General features: G+C 36.5%; 3 protein-coding genes across 3 annotated transcripts in view; all 3 read right to left on the bottom strand.

The window, feature by feature from the left end:
- On the bottom strand, positions 1-9,726 carry CBG09139 (the record flags this gene model as incomplete). Its single annotated transcript, XM_045244477.1, has 9 exons — positions 1-147; positions 235-1,020; positions 1,614-2,020; positions 2,068-2,194; positions 3,081-3,359; positions 3,925-4,167; positions 4,819-5,066; positions 7,316-7,457; positions 9,670-9,726. The coding sequence occupies 9 exons, from the start codon at positions 9,724-9,726 to the stop codon at positions 1-3; spliced, it is 2,436 nt and encodes an 811-aa protein (XP_045093934.1).
- Positions 9,727-10,764: 1,038 nt separating this feature from the next.
- The window catches only part of Cbr-tbp-1, a gene marked incomplete at both ends in the record, with an annotated part of 10,816 nt that continues 5,913 nt past the window's right edge, over positions 10,765-15,667 (bottom strand). Inside the window, 3 exons of the mRNA XM_002642542.1 lie at positions 10,765-10,851; positions 11,756-11,920; positions 12,299-12,855. Of these exons, the coding sequence (XP_002642588.1) occupies positions 10,765-10,851; positions 11,756-11,920; positions 12,299-12,855 (809 nt within the window). The remainder of the gene's footprint in view (positions 10,852-11,755; positions 11,921-12,298; positions 12,856-15,667) is intronic.
- The window catches only part of CBG09137, a gene marked incomplete at both ends in the record, with an annotated part of 10,412 nt that continues 9,763 nt past the window's right edge, over positions 15,019-15,667 (bottom strand). The window contains one exon of the mRNA XM_002642541.1: positions 15,019-15,381. Within this exon, the coding sequence (XP_002642587.1) occupies positions 15,019-15,381 (363 nt within the window). The remainder of the gene's footprint in view (positions 15,382-15,667) is intronic.

The raw sequence follows: 15,667 nt of genomic DNA, 5'->3' as shown, positions 1-15,667 counted from the left end.
TTAAAGCGACACACTTTCGAGAAGACGTTTTGCCACGTCGACAAGCTCGGCGAGCTTCTCGACGTCTTCACCACCGATTCTGGAGCAAGATTCTTTGTCGAGGCGGCTGAGAATGCCACGGAGCGAGAGACGGACTTTCGAGGAGGCCTGGAAAAGAAGTTTGGGGATTCAGAATATGGTATTTTATAAAATTTGAAAATTTCGATGTCGCTTGTCCGAGTGGACTCCACGGGCTAATTTCTTATTTTCAGTAGAGCGTGCTTTCGAAACCCGCGAAAATTTTGAGTTTTTGAGCAATACCTCCTTCACCGACGTTTCCGACGCCACAAACTTGGCCAATTCCAGACGATCCTCAGCCAACCTCACAGCGGTTTCGACCACCTCGACCGCCAACTTCTCCTCCTTCGGCCACGTCATCTTTCCATTGGCCGCCGCTAGACTCTTCTCCATTAGCTGGATATACTTTTCAAATTCTGTTCTAGTCTCCGGGTTCAGAGTTTTCGGTTTTTTGAGCAACGCATAAACTCTCAGCGTTTTCGGGGATAGGGTCTGATGATTCGCGGAGATTCTGGCCAGCAATTTGATCATTTCCTCTTTGACCCTTTGATTTTCCGCGATTTCCTCCTCAGATTCCTTCTCTACCGTAATCTCCGCTTCCCTTCTCAGAATCTGCTGAGCAATCAGCTCCAAAACATCATCATCCGCTCCCCGTTTATTCATATCCAACAGCCTATGGTAGGCCTGAATGGCCTGCGAAAACTCGGCTACGTCCACCGACAACAGCATGTAGTTCTCCCAGACGTGCGGATGTTCGTAGTTGAACTTCAGCGCTTCCTGCAGTAGCTTCCATGCTTTTGGCTTTTGTCCGTGACGGATATAGGCGGCCGATAGGTTGTTCCACGCTTCGAAATGGTCCGGTTGAAGGGAGACGCATCGATGGTAGCACTGGGTCGATTCTTTGTAGTTCTCCAGCTTCCACGCACAGTAGCCAGCGTTGAACCAGGTTCCCAGTTGAATTGGCTGGAAAGAATTGAACATTTTGGTGAATTGAAAACTATTGGATATCTACCTAAGTCATGACCTAGAAAATTCAAATCTACGTCACGGCCTAAAAATCAAATCTAGGTCACGGCCGGAAAATTGAAAACTAGGTCATGGCCTTAAAATTGACATCTAGGTCATGACGTATGAATTCAAATCTAGGTCATGGCCTAGAATTGAAATCTAGGTCACGGCCTAATAATCCAAATCTAGATTATGACCTAAAAATAGAAATCTAGGTCATGACCTAAAAATTTGAATCCAGGTCATGGCCTAAAAATTCAAATCTAGGTCATGACCTAAATATTCAAATCTAGGTCATGACATGGAAATTAAAATTTAGGTCATAGCCTAAGAATTGAAATCTTGCTCACGGCCTGAAAATTGAAATATAGGTCATGACCAAATATTCCAAATTTAGATCACGGCCTAAAAGCTCAAATCTAGGTCATAAACTAGAAATTGAAAACTAGGTCATGGCCTAAAAATTCAAATCTAGGTCATGACCTAAATATTCAAATCTAGGTCACGGTCTAAAAATTCGAAATTCTAAAAATTCTAGAATTCTCAACCTGCAATTCCAGACTTCTTCTCAAATGTTTGTAAGCGTCCTCGTACTTCTTATCCATCAACAAAACATGTCCCAACGATCGATGAGCTCGCGCATTTCGATCTCCCGACAGCTCGATGGCCTTCAAAAAGTATTCCGGATTCCGGGTGATGTCGCCCAAGAAGACGTGCAACATTGAATCCGCGGGCTTCTGCTCCAGAAGACGTCGAATTAGCGATTCGGCCTTGTCCATTTGACCCAGTTGTTTGTAGCACTCGATGACGGCGTCCCACATTTCGAGACGTTCCAGAATGAGGAGGGCTTCAGATGTGCATCCGAGGGATTTCAGAATCTCGGCGAGGAGAACTGAGGATTGCCAGAATGGAGTGAGTCCCGAGGCGAGGATATGGGCGGTACGGGGAAGGCGATCTGAAGGGTTTTTTGTTGAAATTTGCATTGAAAATAAAATTGCTCACCTCCAACAGCTACCGTGTCCTCTACGCCTTGCTGCAGTTTCACCACCAACTCCGACTGCACACACGATCGATCCACGTGGCGACCGCGGCCTTTTTCCAGGTCCGCACGAGCCAGAAGAGCCGCTGCCTGGAAAAATGTGAATTTTCAGCTATTTTTAGGCAGTTTTAGGCAGTTTGAGCCATTTTTAGCCATTTTCAGCTAGCTTAAACCAATTTTCAGACATTTTTTCAGTAATTTTCAGCCATTTCTCTTCTATTTTAATATTTTGTCAATTTCAGAGCGTTGAGAGCTTGAAAATGAGCCCAAACAAGCCATAGTTTGGGTCCCATCACGAAAACTACAGTAATCCAAAATTATTTGAAAAATTAGGTATTTGTTTATACTCATTTTGAAGTCCTAATCAAGCTGAGAACGCTGAAGTTACTGGATTTTCACAAAATTTGGGTTTCAGCGATTTTCAGACAGTTTCCGTCACTGAGAACTTGAGAAAAGGTTCCCATCATGGAAACTACAGTAATTCAAAATCGAAAGTATCTAGGAGTGTGTTTGTACTCATTTTGAAGCCCAATGCAAGCTGAGAACTCTGGGGGTGCTGGATTTTCAGAAAAATTGAATTCAAGCCATTTTTCGGACAGTTTCAGCCACTGAGAGCTTTAAAAAAGTGGTCCCACCACGAAAACTACAGTAACCCAAAATTGAAAGAACCTAGGCATGTGTTTATACTCATTTTGAAGCCCGGATCACGCTGAGAACGCTAAAGATGCTGGCATTCTGCAAGAATTAAGTTTGAGTCAATTTTAAGGGCCTCAAAGATCTTGAATCAAAGCTAAACTCTTTCCAAATTTTGGTCGATTTCTTGGCTTGTCAATTTTGGAATTTTCCATGTCAAGAGCCTGAAAATGAGCCCAAACACGCACTGATCGCCGAAAAAAGTCAACTTTTTCGGCCAATGCGCCTTTAAATTCGAGTCATGTCAAAAAAAATGAGAGCCAAAGATTTGGTCCAAGCTTACCTGAATGCTCCAACACCGTCTCGCGGCAATAACCGTATCCAGAAACGGGCTACACCGTTCATGAATCAGAACATCGTGTCGATGAGTCGCCGATTCGTGTCGAGCGATCCATAGAAGACAGCAAAGCTGCGCAGGTGTCAGGCACCGTCCGTCGACTCTTGATGCTTCTGAATCCGTAGAAATGGCGATTTCCTCGAGAAGCGTATCGTCATTCAGACTGCAATTCTGTGGAATATCAGCATCTGTTGGTAGTGGAGAAGGCGACGATGAGGTGGGGGTCTGGAAAAAATCGATAATCAGGATTTTTGGAAAATCTTGAAAGCAATTTGTCCAACAGAGCGTGGTTGCGCGAATTGAAAATGTTGTTTTCTCAAATATTGAACTTTTCCATTTGAAGTTTATAAAAATTGGGCATTTTCGAATTTTTGAAAAACCTGAAATTCCTGAATTTTGTGAAATTTTGAGAATTCTGAAAAATCAAAACTTTCTGAAAATTCAAAATCTGTGAAACTTAGAAGTTTTGAGATTCTGAATTCCAAGAGTAATGAAAATTCAAATTCCAAAAATCAGAATATTCTGAAAACCCGAATTTTCTGAAAATTCGAATTCTGAATTCTCTAAAAATCGGAATATCCTGAATATTCGAATTCTATAAATCCCGTAAAAATCGGAATTCAACGAAACTTTTAGTTCCAAAAATTTCAGAAATTCCCGAATTCTGCAAAATTGGAATTTCATGAAACGTTGAGTTTTTTTTTTGAAAAATCAGAAAATTTCAAAAAAAAAATTGGCAACTGCGCTCCACTGGACAGACCAAAATTTGTAAAAAAAATTCAAAAAAAACCTTATGGACCAACACCAACTGAGCAATATTTCTCTGCTGAAATCGTGTCCGTTTTCCCATCATTCCACTCAAATCGATATCCAGATCACACGCCTCCGTGGCTTTTTGAATCAGCTCATCGGATTTATCATACTCGAAATATTGAAAATGCACTGCTGCCATTTCTAGAAGCACTTCACATCTGACGTCTCCAGATGCGAAGGGGGCGGAGTCAGAAGCGAGGAGGGTCTTCAGGCGGCTCATCTGGAAATTTCAGAATTTTAAAGATTTTTAGCTGAAAATCTGACAAATTCCGACTTTTACAAAATTTCGAATTTCAGAAAAATCCGATATTTTTGAAATTCAAATTTTTGAAATATTCAAAAAAGGCTTAAAAATTCGAATTCTAGAAACTTGATATTTTTACATTTTCAGCCTTTTTTTCTAGATTTTTTCAGTGTTTCTGGTCTCAGAACGAGAACTACAGTAATTTTATAGTTATCCTGTATTTAAAAATCAGAATTTTTTGAAAAATCAGAATTTTCAGAAAATTTAGATTCCAAAGAATCGGGTTTTCCTAAAATTGCGATTTTTGAACTCTGAAAATCTGATTTTTCTGAAAACTTGAATTCTGCGAAAATCTAAATATTTATGAAACTTCGAAATTCTAGAAAATCAGAATTTTTTCCAAAATCTTGTTTCATTTTATTTTTTTTTCGGTTACTGTAGTGCCAGGTTTTCGAGTTACTGTAGTTTAAAAAAAAACTTTTAATAACGTTTTTTCGAAAGTTCGAATTTTGAAAAAAATCGAATTCTCTGAAAATCTGGATTTTGAATATTGAAATTCCAGAAAATTCGGAATTTTTTGAAATTCCAAATTTTGTAAAAAAATTCAAAACTCAAAAGAAAACTCACAATCCCGTCAACTTGTGTCTTAATCGTCTGCTCTGGGTCCACCAACAGCTGCTGCCATACCAAATAGAATTCCAGACAAATTTTCAGCTCTTCTGGCGATGAATCCGAAGACGTTTCGAGTTTTTCCACGTGGCAATGTGCCAAATGAAGAGCCCAAAGGGATTTTGATGCGGCATTTGGGGAGTTGAGTGCACGGGACAGGGATTGGCGAGCCACGTCTTCTGAGATCCATCCAGCTGTGTTGTATTCTGAAAATATAGATTTTCGAGGATTTTGAAAATCTAATAATCTAAGAATTTAAGATTTCAAAATTTCAGAAAATTTCGATTTTTCCAAATTCGACATTTCAAAAATTTGGGAAAATTCATTTTTTGGAATTTTCGATTTCTCAGAATCTAGGAATCTCAGAACCTCAGAATTTTAGAAACTTCGAATTTCGGAATTTCAGAAATTTAAGAATTTCCGAGTTTCAGAATTTTAGCTTCTCATAATTTCAGGTTCATTTTTTGGAAAATTCCAATTTCTTCAAAATTCAAAGTTTCCAAAAAAAAATCGGATTTTCACAGAATTTCCAAATCTAAGAATTTCAGAATTTCCTAATTTCGGAAGCAAGAAATCTGAAAATCTAGGAATCAGTTCATCCAGATTTCCCATTGTCCAGAATTCAAGAATTCAAGAATTCAAGGATCCTAAGGATCCTAAGAATCTAAGAATCTAAGAATCTCAAAATCTAAGAATCTAAGAATCGAAACATTCCATACCCAAAACACATTCCTGGAACACTGAATTCTGAGAAATTTTTAGTTCCATAGAAAAAGAAAAAATTCAAAAAAGGGAAAAATACAAAAACGTTTTTCAGAACTTCTGAATTTCAGAATCTCAGAATTTCAGAATTTCAGAATCTCAGAATCTCAGAATCTCAGAACCTCAGAATCTAAGAATCTAAGAATCTAAGAATCTAAGAATCTAAGAATCTAAGAATCTAAGAATCTAAGAATCTAAGAATCTAAGAATCTAAGAATCTAAGAATCTAATTTTTCAGATTTCCCAACTTCCAGATGTCCACTTTTTCAGTACCATTCTCCTCTTCTCAACCACCCCATCAAAATTCCCAAAAACGTCTCCAAATGAAAAAATGCGCGTCGTGGAAGGGGTAAAGAATCGAACCCGAGTCGTCGATTCCCAACTAGACGTCTTCTATCCACCCGACCATCGCCGCTCGATTCATCGGCTCCTCGTGCCAGGCACACATAGTGCACCGACTTTTCGCATGCATATCTCTGCTTTCTTTTTTTTTTGTTGCTCCGTTTTTTTTTCTTTTTTTCTACACACACAGCATTTTTTGAGCATTTTTCCATGGATGCCGAGGAGCGGAGCAAACAGAAACACAAAGTAACGAAAAGAGCAGCGAGTGGCTGGCGCCGGAGCTGTCTCCAGGGGGGGGGGGGCGAGAGAGTATGCGGCGCCAGGAGGGTGCGAGAGAAGCTAGGGAAATGCACTTCTGGAGAGCAGGAGAGAGAGAAAGGAGTAGGTTTACTACTATATTCGTATAGTTGGGTTCTATTTTCCAAAATTTCCATTTTCAGCACTTTTTGTCTAGGTTTCCAGTCGCTGATGGTCTCAAAACGAAAACTACCGTAACCCAAAAATAATTTTTTTTTCAGATTTTTTTTCGATTTCACTGATTCTCGGAAGTTTGAATTCAGTAAAAATCAATGAGTTTTTTTGAAAATTAGAAATTCCGAAAAATTGGAATTTTCATGAAATTTTCGGTTATAAAACGGCTGATTTTTTCGAAATTTTGAATTTCAATTTTCAACTATTTTGTCCAATTTTCAGTCATTTTAAGCCAATTTCCAGTAATTTTTATATAATTTTCAGTTTTTTAAAGCCAACTTTCAGTAATTTTTAACTAAGTTTTAGTTATTTCGAGCCTATATTGAGCTATTTTAAGCCAATTTTCAGTTACTTTGACAGTTTTCAATCATTTTTAGCCTATTTTTATATCTTTTAAGCCAATTTTCAGACGTTTTAAGCCTATTTTGAGCTATTTTAAGCCGATTTTCAATCATTTTAAGCCAATTTTTAGTAATTTTGGACTAATTTTAAGCCCACTTGAAAAAAAACAACGAAATTAATGAAAATGTCACCTTTTTTCAAACCAAAAACTACATTTTTTCAGGGACTTCTAAACGAGAAATGGCGCCAAACTCGAAAATTTTGAATTTCAGGAATCCCATTTTTCAGCCATTTCTGTCTGTATATCTGTTTATCCAGATTCCCACTCTTTATTTTTTTTTTGATTTTTCGAAAATTTTGGTGGTGATTTTCAGTAAAAAATTAAATTCAAAAAATTTCGAAATTCCGTAAAAAAACAATTTCAAAATTTCAGATTTTTCAGCCGAATTTAAGTCAATTTCGGCCAAGGTTTCTGAATTTTTCTTTCAAAAAAACTCTCGGTTTTCAGCGTTTTCTAGCCATTTTCAGCCAAAAAAACGCCTATTTTTGACATTTTTCTGTCTATCTGTATGTCCGGATGTCCACACACACTGACCCGTATATCCGATATGATTGCTGGCGAGCACATGATTCACAAGTGTCGAAACCAGCTTCCATGGGTTTTCCTGTTTTCTGGTGATCTGAAAAATTTGAAAACTCGAAAACTCGAAAATTGAATTCCTACAAAAAACAAAAATCGGAAATTTCAGAAATTTTGAAAAATCCACATTTTCTGAAATTCTAAATTCTCTGAAATTCTAATCGGAATTTTCTAGAATTTCAAATTCCTAAAAATCGAAATTTTCAGAATATTTTGGAATCTTAAAAATCTGAATTATCTGAAATTTGAATCCTAAAAAAATGGACTTTTCAGAATATTTTGAATTCTAAAAAACGAAATTTTCTAGATTTCAAATTATTCCAAAAATTCAAACTTGAATTTTCCGAAATTTTGGAATCTTAAAAATCGAAATTATCTAGAATTTCAAACTCCAAAGAATTGGAATTTTCTAAAAATTTAAAATTCTAAAAAAAATGGATTTTTCAAAATTTTTTATTTCTAAAAACGGAATTTTCTAGATTTCAAATTTGTAAAAATTTGAATTTTCCAAAAAACAAGAATTCTAAAAAACGGAATTTTCTAGAATTTCAAATTCCTAAATATCGGAATTTTCAAAAATTTTAATTCCTAAAATTTGGCTTTTTTCAAAACTTCAATATTTCCAGAGATCTGGAAGCACTCGGTTGTTAGTCCAATATTCAAGAAGGGATCCAAATATGACGCTAATAACTACAGACCCATAACGCTCACTCATGCACTTTCCAGACTCTTCGAAACATTAGTCCTTGAAGAGCTAAAACGTGTTATCGGTCCGAGTATTTCTCCGAATCAGTACGGATTCGTCAGTAAGCGATCCTGTGTTCTAGCCGTCCTTGAGTCCACTTCCAAAATACAGAAAACCTTAGCAAATAAGCAACAATTCGTAGATGTTATTTACTTTGATTTTCGCAAGGCATTCGACACTGTCCCACACAATCTCTTGCTGCTGAAAATGAGGCGAATAGGTATTAATGAACGATGCTGCGATTGGTTCGAGTCCTTTCTCAGCAACCGCTCATCCAACGTCAAGGTTAATGGCCTAATGTCAACCAGCGAGATTGTTGTCAAATCCGGAGTCCCCCAAGGAAGTTTCACTGGCCCCTTTTTGTTTCTGATCTACATTAACGACTTACTCGGCCTGTTTCCTCCCAATGTTCATGTCACGGCGTTCGCCGACGACCTAAAAATAACCGGTTCCGACCCATTGGATATGCAGAGAAGTATCGAAATCGTCGAGCACTGGTGTGACACCTGGAGACTCAAACTAGCCGAAAATAAGACGGCCGTTATGCATTATGGTAAACGCAATCCTAAGACAGTTTACTTTATTAAGGGATCCCCCATTACTCCGCATCGCTCATTCAAGGACCTAGGTATACTAGTTGATGATCAACTTCAATTCGACAAACACATCAATCTTATTGCCTACTCTGCTAAACTCAAGTCCCGCCAAATACTGAAAACGTTCCAATCGAAAAACCCTTGTTTATATTTCCGTCTCTTCGACACCTACATTAGACCGGTCCTCGAATACGGTTGTGAACTTTTCGATCCATCCAATGCCACACTTGCCAATAAACTAGAATCTCCTCTTCGTCTTTCAGTGAAGTCTTCCAGAGATGTAATATGCCCTTCAATTCATACACCGATCGCCTATCCCAGTTCTCTATGCTAACCACCCTTCATCGCCGCACCCTTCTAGTTCTTCGTACCTATCACAAAATTGTTATAAACTCATACCATTTTCCCTCTATGTCGTCCTACATTCTTCCCAGCCATTCTAACAGAGCCCCGTATTTGTTCAAAATCAACGGTCAATACTTTGACTGCTTCCTTCACAGAAACTTGTCTATGCGGAACCGTGTATGTAAGGTGATAAATTCTAAGCTCAGTCCGGTGGCGTTTGCTAAGCGAGTAGGAGCGATTCTTTATGATATTCTGATCCCTCCCACTTGACCTACAGGACTCTAGTCGGTCCGTCTGGTCATTTTACTTTTTTTATTTGTACAGGTCCCATTTCTTGCCAAATTATCTATCGATTTCCCCCATGCATTGCAAATAAATATATATATATTATTAAAAATCGGAATTTTCCGGAATTTTGGAACCTTAAAAATCTAAATTTTCTAAAATTCAAATATCTAAAAATTGCAATTTTCCGAAATTTTGGAATCAAAAAATCGGAATTTTCTAGATTTCAAATTTCTAAAATTGTGAATCCCTAAAAATTGAAATTTTTCGATTTTTTCTACCTCTTCCACCTCTTTCTCCTCCGCTAGACCAGCGATTGTCGCTATCAAATCGGTCATCTGAAAACGTTTTTTTTTAAAATTTTTCAAAAAAATTTTTTTTGAAACTTCAATTTTTTAGAATTTTTGAGTAAAGAATCAAATAAAATATAAAAATAGGCCGTTTTAAAAACGGATTTTTAGGTCAAAACAGCAAAAATGATAACAAAAAAAAGAAATATTTGTTTCATTAGAAAGGAGGGGAAAAAATGGTGACAATTCCAAAAAAGAGGAAGAGAGTGTGTGAAAAATGAGAGGGGCGAGAGAAAGAGGAGGTAGAAAAATAACAGGGAAGAGAAAAATTTACACAAATTTCTATGATATTTTTTTTTTCTGGAAGGCACTAGGAGTTTTTCTATATAAAAACATTTTTCTGCCAAAAAATTATTACATTTTTCTGGGAAATTTTGAAAATTCATATTTTCTGAAAATTCGAAATATCGAAAAGATCCGAATTTCGCAAAACCCAATTTTTCAAAAATCGATCTGTTCGGGACTCAAATTTTCAGAAAATTCCGATTTTAAAAAAATTCGAAAAAAACTGATTTTTTCAAAATTTAAAATTTCAAAAAAATTAAAAATTTTATTTTTTTCAATTCGAAAATTCGAAAAAAACCGAGTTGGCTAAACTCGGTTTTTTTTCAAAATTTGAATTTTCCAAAAATTCCGAATTTTACAAAACTCAAAATTTTGAAAAATTGCGATTTTCTAGATTCCGAAACTTTGGAAAATTCCAATTTCTAGGAATTTGAAATTTTGGAAAAAATTAGATTTTTTGGGATCAAGATATTCAGAAAATACCGATTTTTCAGAATTCAAAATTTTTAAATTCCGATTTTTTTAAATCCAAAATTTCGAAAAAAATCCATTTTTTCAATTCAAAAATTCGAAAAAATCTAATTTTACAAAATTCGAAGCGAAAAAGCAAAGCATACCCGAATTATTAATAGAGATCCGGGGTGCCTGGGGGATGAACAAAAAAAAATGAAAATCAATTTTTTTTCCAAAAATGGGAAAATTTTTAAAAATTGAAAAAAAAAACAAGAAACAGGAGAAAAATTATTTTTTGAATCCCTTGAGAATCGGATAGATTTGTCCGAACGCGTCGTCAATGTCCTTCTTCGTCTTGGCCCCAGTGATCACTACCTGGAAGAAAAAAGGGAAATTTGAATTTTTGAAAAAATCGAATTTCAGAAATTGCCAAAAAAAAAAATATTTTTTGATTGAAAAATTCTGAAAATTTTGACTCAAAAATTCCAAATTTCTGTCGAAAATAAAAAATTGGTTAGAAAACATTGCTGAAATTCCGTTTCCAAATTTCAAAATAACTTTGAAAAATCTCGAAAATCGTTTATAAAAATGACCAATTTTAAGTGTTTTTCAGCAAATTTTCAGTCATTTCAAGCCGATTTTCAGTCAATTTAGGCAAAACTTTTTTTTCAGCCATTGTGGCCCTATTTCTACTATTTTAAGCCGAATTTGGACTAATTTTGGCCGATTTTGGAGGCTTTAAAATCAATTTTCAGTAATTTCAGTCAATTTTCAGTCATATTAAGCCTATTTTCAGTCATATTAAGCCTATTTTCAGTCACTTCAAGCCATTTTCATCAATTTCGAGCCAATTTTTAGTAATTTCAGTCAGTTTTCAGTCATATTAGGCCTATTTTCAGTGATTTGTAGCCCATTTTCAGTCATTTCAAGCCAATTTTCAGCTACTTTCATCCATTTTTAGCCAATTTCCTGTCATTTGGAGCCGATTTCGAGCCATTTTCAATTTCCAGTATTTTTGAGCCGAGTTTTAGTCACTTCGATTTTCAGTCATTTTCAGTCATTTTCAGTCATTTCAAGCCGATTTCCTGCCATTTTAGACTAATTTTAAGCTATTTCCAGCCAATTTTCAGCCAACTTTTCGTAATTTTCAGTGATTTTTAGCCAATTTTCTGTCATTCTGAGTCATTTTAAGCCAATTTTCAGTGATTTTCAGCTATTTCAAGTTTTTTCAGTAAATTTAAGCTAATTTTCAGATCATTTTCAGCCATTTTCCCCTCACCTTTCCCGACACAAAGATCAGCAAAACCACTCTGGGCTTGACCATTCGATAAATCAATCCCGGAAACAGTTCAGGCTCATAGGTACTGAACTGAGCGTGGGTGATGCAGAGTCCTTCCAGCTGAATCGGAAAACGTACGTCGCAGGAGCCAACCATGTTTTGGACCTGCAAAAATCGGATTTTAGGCAATTAAGGTTACGGCAGCCTTCGTTTTGGGACCTTGAGACCGATTTTTTGAGTTAGAAATGAATAAAAAATCTCTAAAAACCTCGAAAATTGCTTCAAAAGCCCTCGATTTCTAGAAACTTCTAAAAAGGTGTCAACCTATTATTTGAATTCTCCCGCGAAAACGGAAAATTTGAATTTTTTCAACGTTCTGAATTTTTTCAGCATTTTTACAATTTATAAAAATTTTCTGATTTTTAGAGTTTTTCAGCATTTTTGACAATTTTATGTTTTTTGGATTCGCAAACATAATATTTTTTCATTTTTTTTTTGAATTTTTCTCCAATTTCAGATCCCCCTTTAAATTTGAAGACCAACCATAAACTCTGTAAATTTCGCCTGGAATCCCAGCTTCTGTACAATTCTAGCATATTTTCTGGCCGCTAGACGACTGGCTTCCTCCGATTTCGCCCCTGTGCACACCATTTTTCCACTCGAAAAGATCAAAGCAGTGGTTCGGGGCTCTCGGATTCTCATGATAACCGCTGCGAAACGTTTCGGATTGTATTCAGCGTTTCTGGCATGCAAGGCAATCTTTTTCAGGTCCAGCGGAACCCCGAGATTCACAGTAGACACAATATTCTGAAGTGCTGGCATCGGTATATCCAATTGAGATGCTGGCGTGGCTGGAACCATTGTGGCGGCGATATTACTTGCTGGTGGATGCATTAGGGTGTCCCTTTCGAAGTTATTGTATGCCAGTGGGGTCATTGGAATTGCGAGATTCTGATAAGCTACTGATGGAGGGTTGATGTCCATATTGTGATGAAGAACAGAGCCTGGATTTCCGGGACCCACTGATGCTGGATTTATGTTCAGGTTTAGGGCAGAGTTGGCCAGATGAGAGTGCATTTGCATCGAGGAGCCTTGCAGACCTGAAAATGTTGATTTTAAGAGGTTTTTTTGGCGATTTCTAGCCAATTTCGGCCTAAAAATGTTTCTTTCTGACTATCGGAACATACTGAAAATTGTATTCTAAAAATATATAATTTTTGGATAATTCGAAATCTAAAAAATCGAAATTCTCTGCAATTATGAATCCTACAAAATCCAAATTTTCTGGATATTCAGATTCAAAATTTCCTGAGATTTGAACTTTGAAAAAATCAGAAATTTCAAATTTTAAAAAAGGAAATTCCCCAAATTTTGAATTCGGTGAAAATCGCGATTTTCCGAATTTGAAATTTCAGAAAATTTGTTTTCGCAAAATTTTTAGACCTTTTAAGGTTTCCCAGCTATTTTTGATTATTATTTCCTGATTTTTCCGGTTTTTTGCCTGAAATTTGACAGGACGGTGCTCTCGAAAATTACTGTAGATTACTGTAGAAAGGCTTCTATTTTGCTGTTTTTTGTCTGCATTTTGACATGATTGTGTTTGCAGAAAAACGGTTTTCTACAGTAATCTTCGCGAACACCATCCAAATTTCAGACGAAAAATTCGGAAAAATCGAGAAAGAATCTTCGAAAATAGCTGAAAAACCTTTAAAAAAGTCTAGAAATTTTGCAAAAAATCGAAGAAAAATTGCGAAATTTTGGGAATTTTTCTAAAGTTGACGAGCATTGCAGACCTGGAAAATGTTGATTTTTTCAGACTTTTTTGGCGATTTCTAGCCAATTTCAGCCCAAAAAATCTGTCTATCAAAATTTCCTGAAAACTGTATACGGAAAAATCAAAATTTTCGAAAATTTGAATTTCAAAAAATCGCGATTTTCAGGAAATTTTCAATTTTTTGAAATTTTGCAAAAATTCCTAGTTTTTCTGAAAATTTATACTCAAAAAATCAAAATTTTGTGATTTTTCCTTCGAAATTTTTAGACCTTTTTAAATTTTCCAGCTATTTTTGATCATTCTTTTTCGATTTTTCTGAATTTTATCTGGAATTTGACAGGACGGTGCTCGCGAAGATTACTGTAGGTTACTGTAGAACGCCTTCTATTTTGCTGTTCTTTTTCTGCATTTTGACGTGATTGTGTTTGCAGAAAAACGGTTTTCTACAGTAATCATCAAATTTCAGAAAAAAAATTCGGAAAAATCAAGAAAGAATCTTCGAAAATAGCTGAAAAACCTTTAAAAAAGCCTAAAAATTTTGCAAAAAATCAAAGAAAAAATTGCGAAACTTTGGGAAATCTTCTGAAATTGATGAGCCTTGCAGACCTGGAAAATGTGGATTTTTACAGACTTTTTTGGCGATTTCTAGCCAGTTTCAGCCCAAAAAATCTGTCTATCAAGATTTCCTGAAAATTGTATACTGAAAAATCAAAAATTTTCGAAAATTTGAATTTCAAAAATCGCGATTTTCAGGAAATTTAATTCGGGAAAATTGGGAAAGAATCGTCTGAAAATTTGCAAAAAATTGAAGAAAATATCAACATTTTTTTGCAAATAATTGCGAAATTTTGGGAATTTTTCTGAAAATTTTCAATCCGAAAAACAATTTTTTTTCGGAAAATTCCAATTTTTTGAAATTCAAATGCCGCTAGAATCAAATTTTTCCGATTTTTTAAAACCAAAATTTTCGGAAAATTCCAACTTTTTGGAATTCTAAATTTCTGAAAAATCCGATTTTTACGAAATTTCAATTCCAAAAAAATCCGATTTTCTCCATTTTTCTCTCCACACTCACTATGCATCTGATGTGATTGCATCGGCTGAATCGACTGTGGATTCACCATGCTTCCTGGTCCCAAAATCGAGTTCGGTCCCATTACAGAATTCGGTCCGTGTCCTGTGAGAATCGACGATGGCCCGCCGAGTACCGAGGATGGACCTCCGTGGGCCGGCGTCTCTCCGCCCATCATTGAACGGCTCGCCGGACTGTTCATGTTCATTTTTCTTCTGGAAAATTTTGTTGGAAAAAGGGGGAAAAATTGAGAAAAAGATATTCAAAATGTGTTAAAAAACACCAAAAATATGGAAATTATATATTCAAAAAAGGCCAAAAATTATGGATTTTTTTCTAATAGAAAACAAAAAAAACCATTAAAAATCAACAAAAATTCAATTTTCAACAATAAGAACAGCATAATTAGATCAATTATCAAATGCTCCACAATATCGGCGCGTCCACAACCGCCACATTTCTCTCCAGAATGCCACGTGGCACTTCTGAATTGATGCCAACCGCCCGGACTACCTTCTCCTCGTGCTTCGGCGCAAACTTTCCGAATCCTTTTCTCCGCGGCTTCTTGGCTTCTGGAGCCCTTCCGACGCCTTCATCGTCGTCGTCACCGTCCTGAAGCTTTCGGTACTTCTCAGCCTCGCCATCCTCGCCTCCGAACGATTTTGCCATGTTGACGGAGAACAGCTCGTCGGAGCAACGGAATCGAACGTAGGATTCGACTTTTTGAAGAGATTTGTCGACGAAATGGGCACGTTTTCGGACTGATTGGTTCCAGTGACACTGAAAATAGAAATAGGAAAATTCTGATTTTTTTTTTGGTTCCTGGGTCCTTAGTTCCCTGGGTTTCGGGGTCCCTGGTTCCCTGGTTTCTTGGTTTCCCGAGTCTCTGCGTCCCTGAGTTTCTGGTTCCCTGCTTCCCTGGGTCCTTGGGTCCCTGTGGCGCGTGCAAAGTGCCCAAATCAGTCCAAAGGGACGCCCAGTTTCCCAAGATTTCCAATTGGGCAAAATTTGAACCAGTGCGACAATTTAATTTTTTATCGCATCAAAATATGCAGAAGAGCAAAAA

The sequence above is a fragment of the Caenorhabditis briggsae genome (assembly GCF_000004555.2).
Source record: "Caenorhabditis briggsae complete genome, chrIII, whole genome shotgun sequence".
Classification (NCBI taxonomy): domain Eukaryota; kingdom Metazoa; phylum Nematoda; class Chromadorea; order Rhabditida; family Rhabditidae; genus Caenorhabditis; species Caenorhabditis briggsae.
The sequence above is the reverse complement of the archived record's forward strand: the minus strand, read 5'-3'. Positions and strand labels throughout refer to the sequence as shown.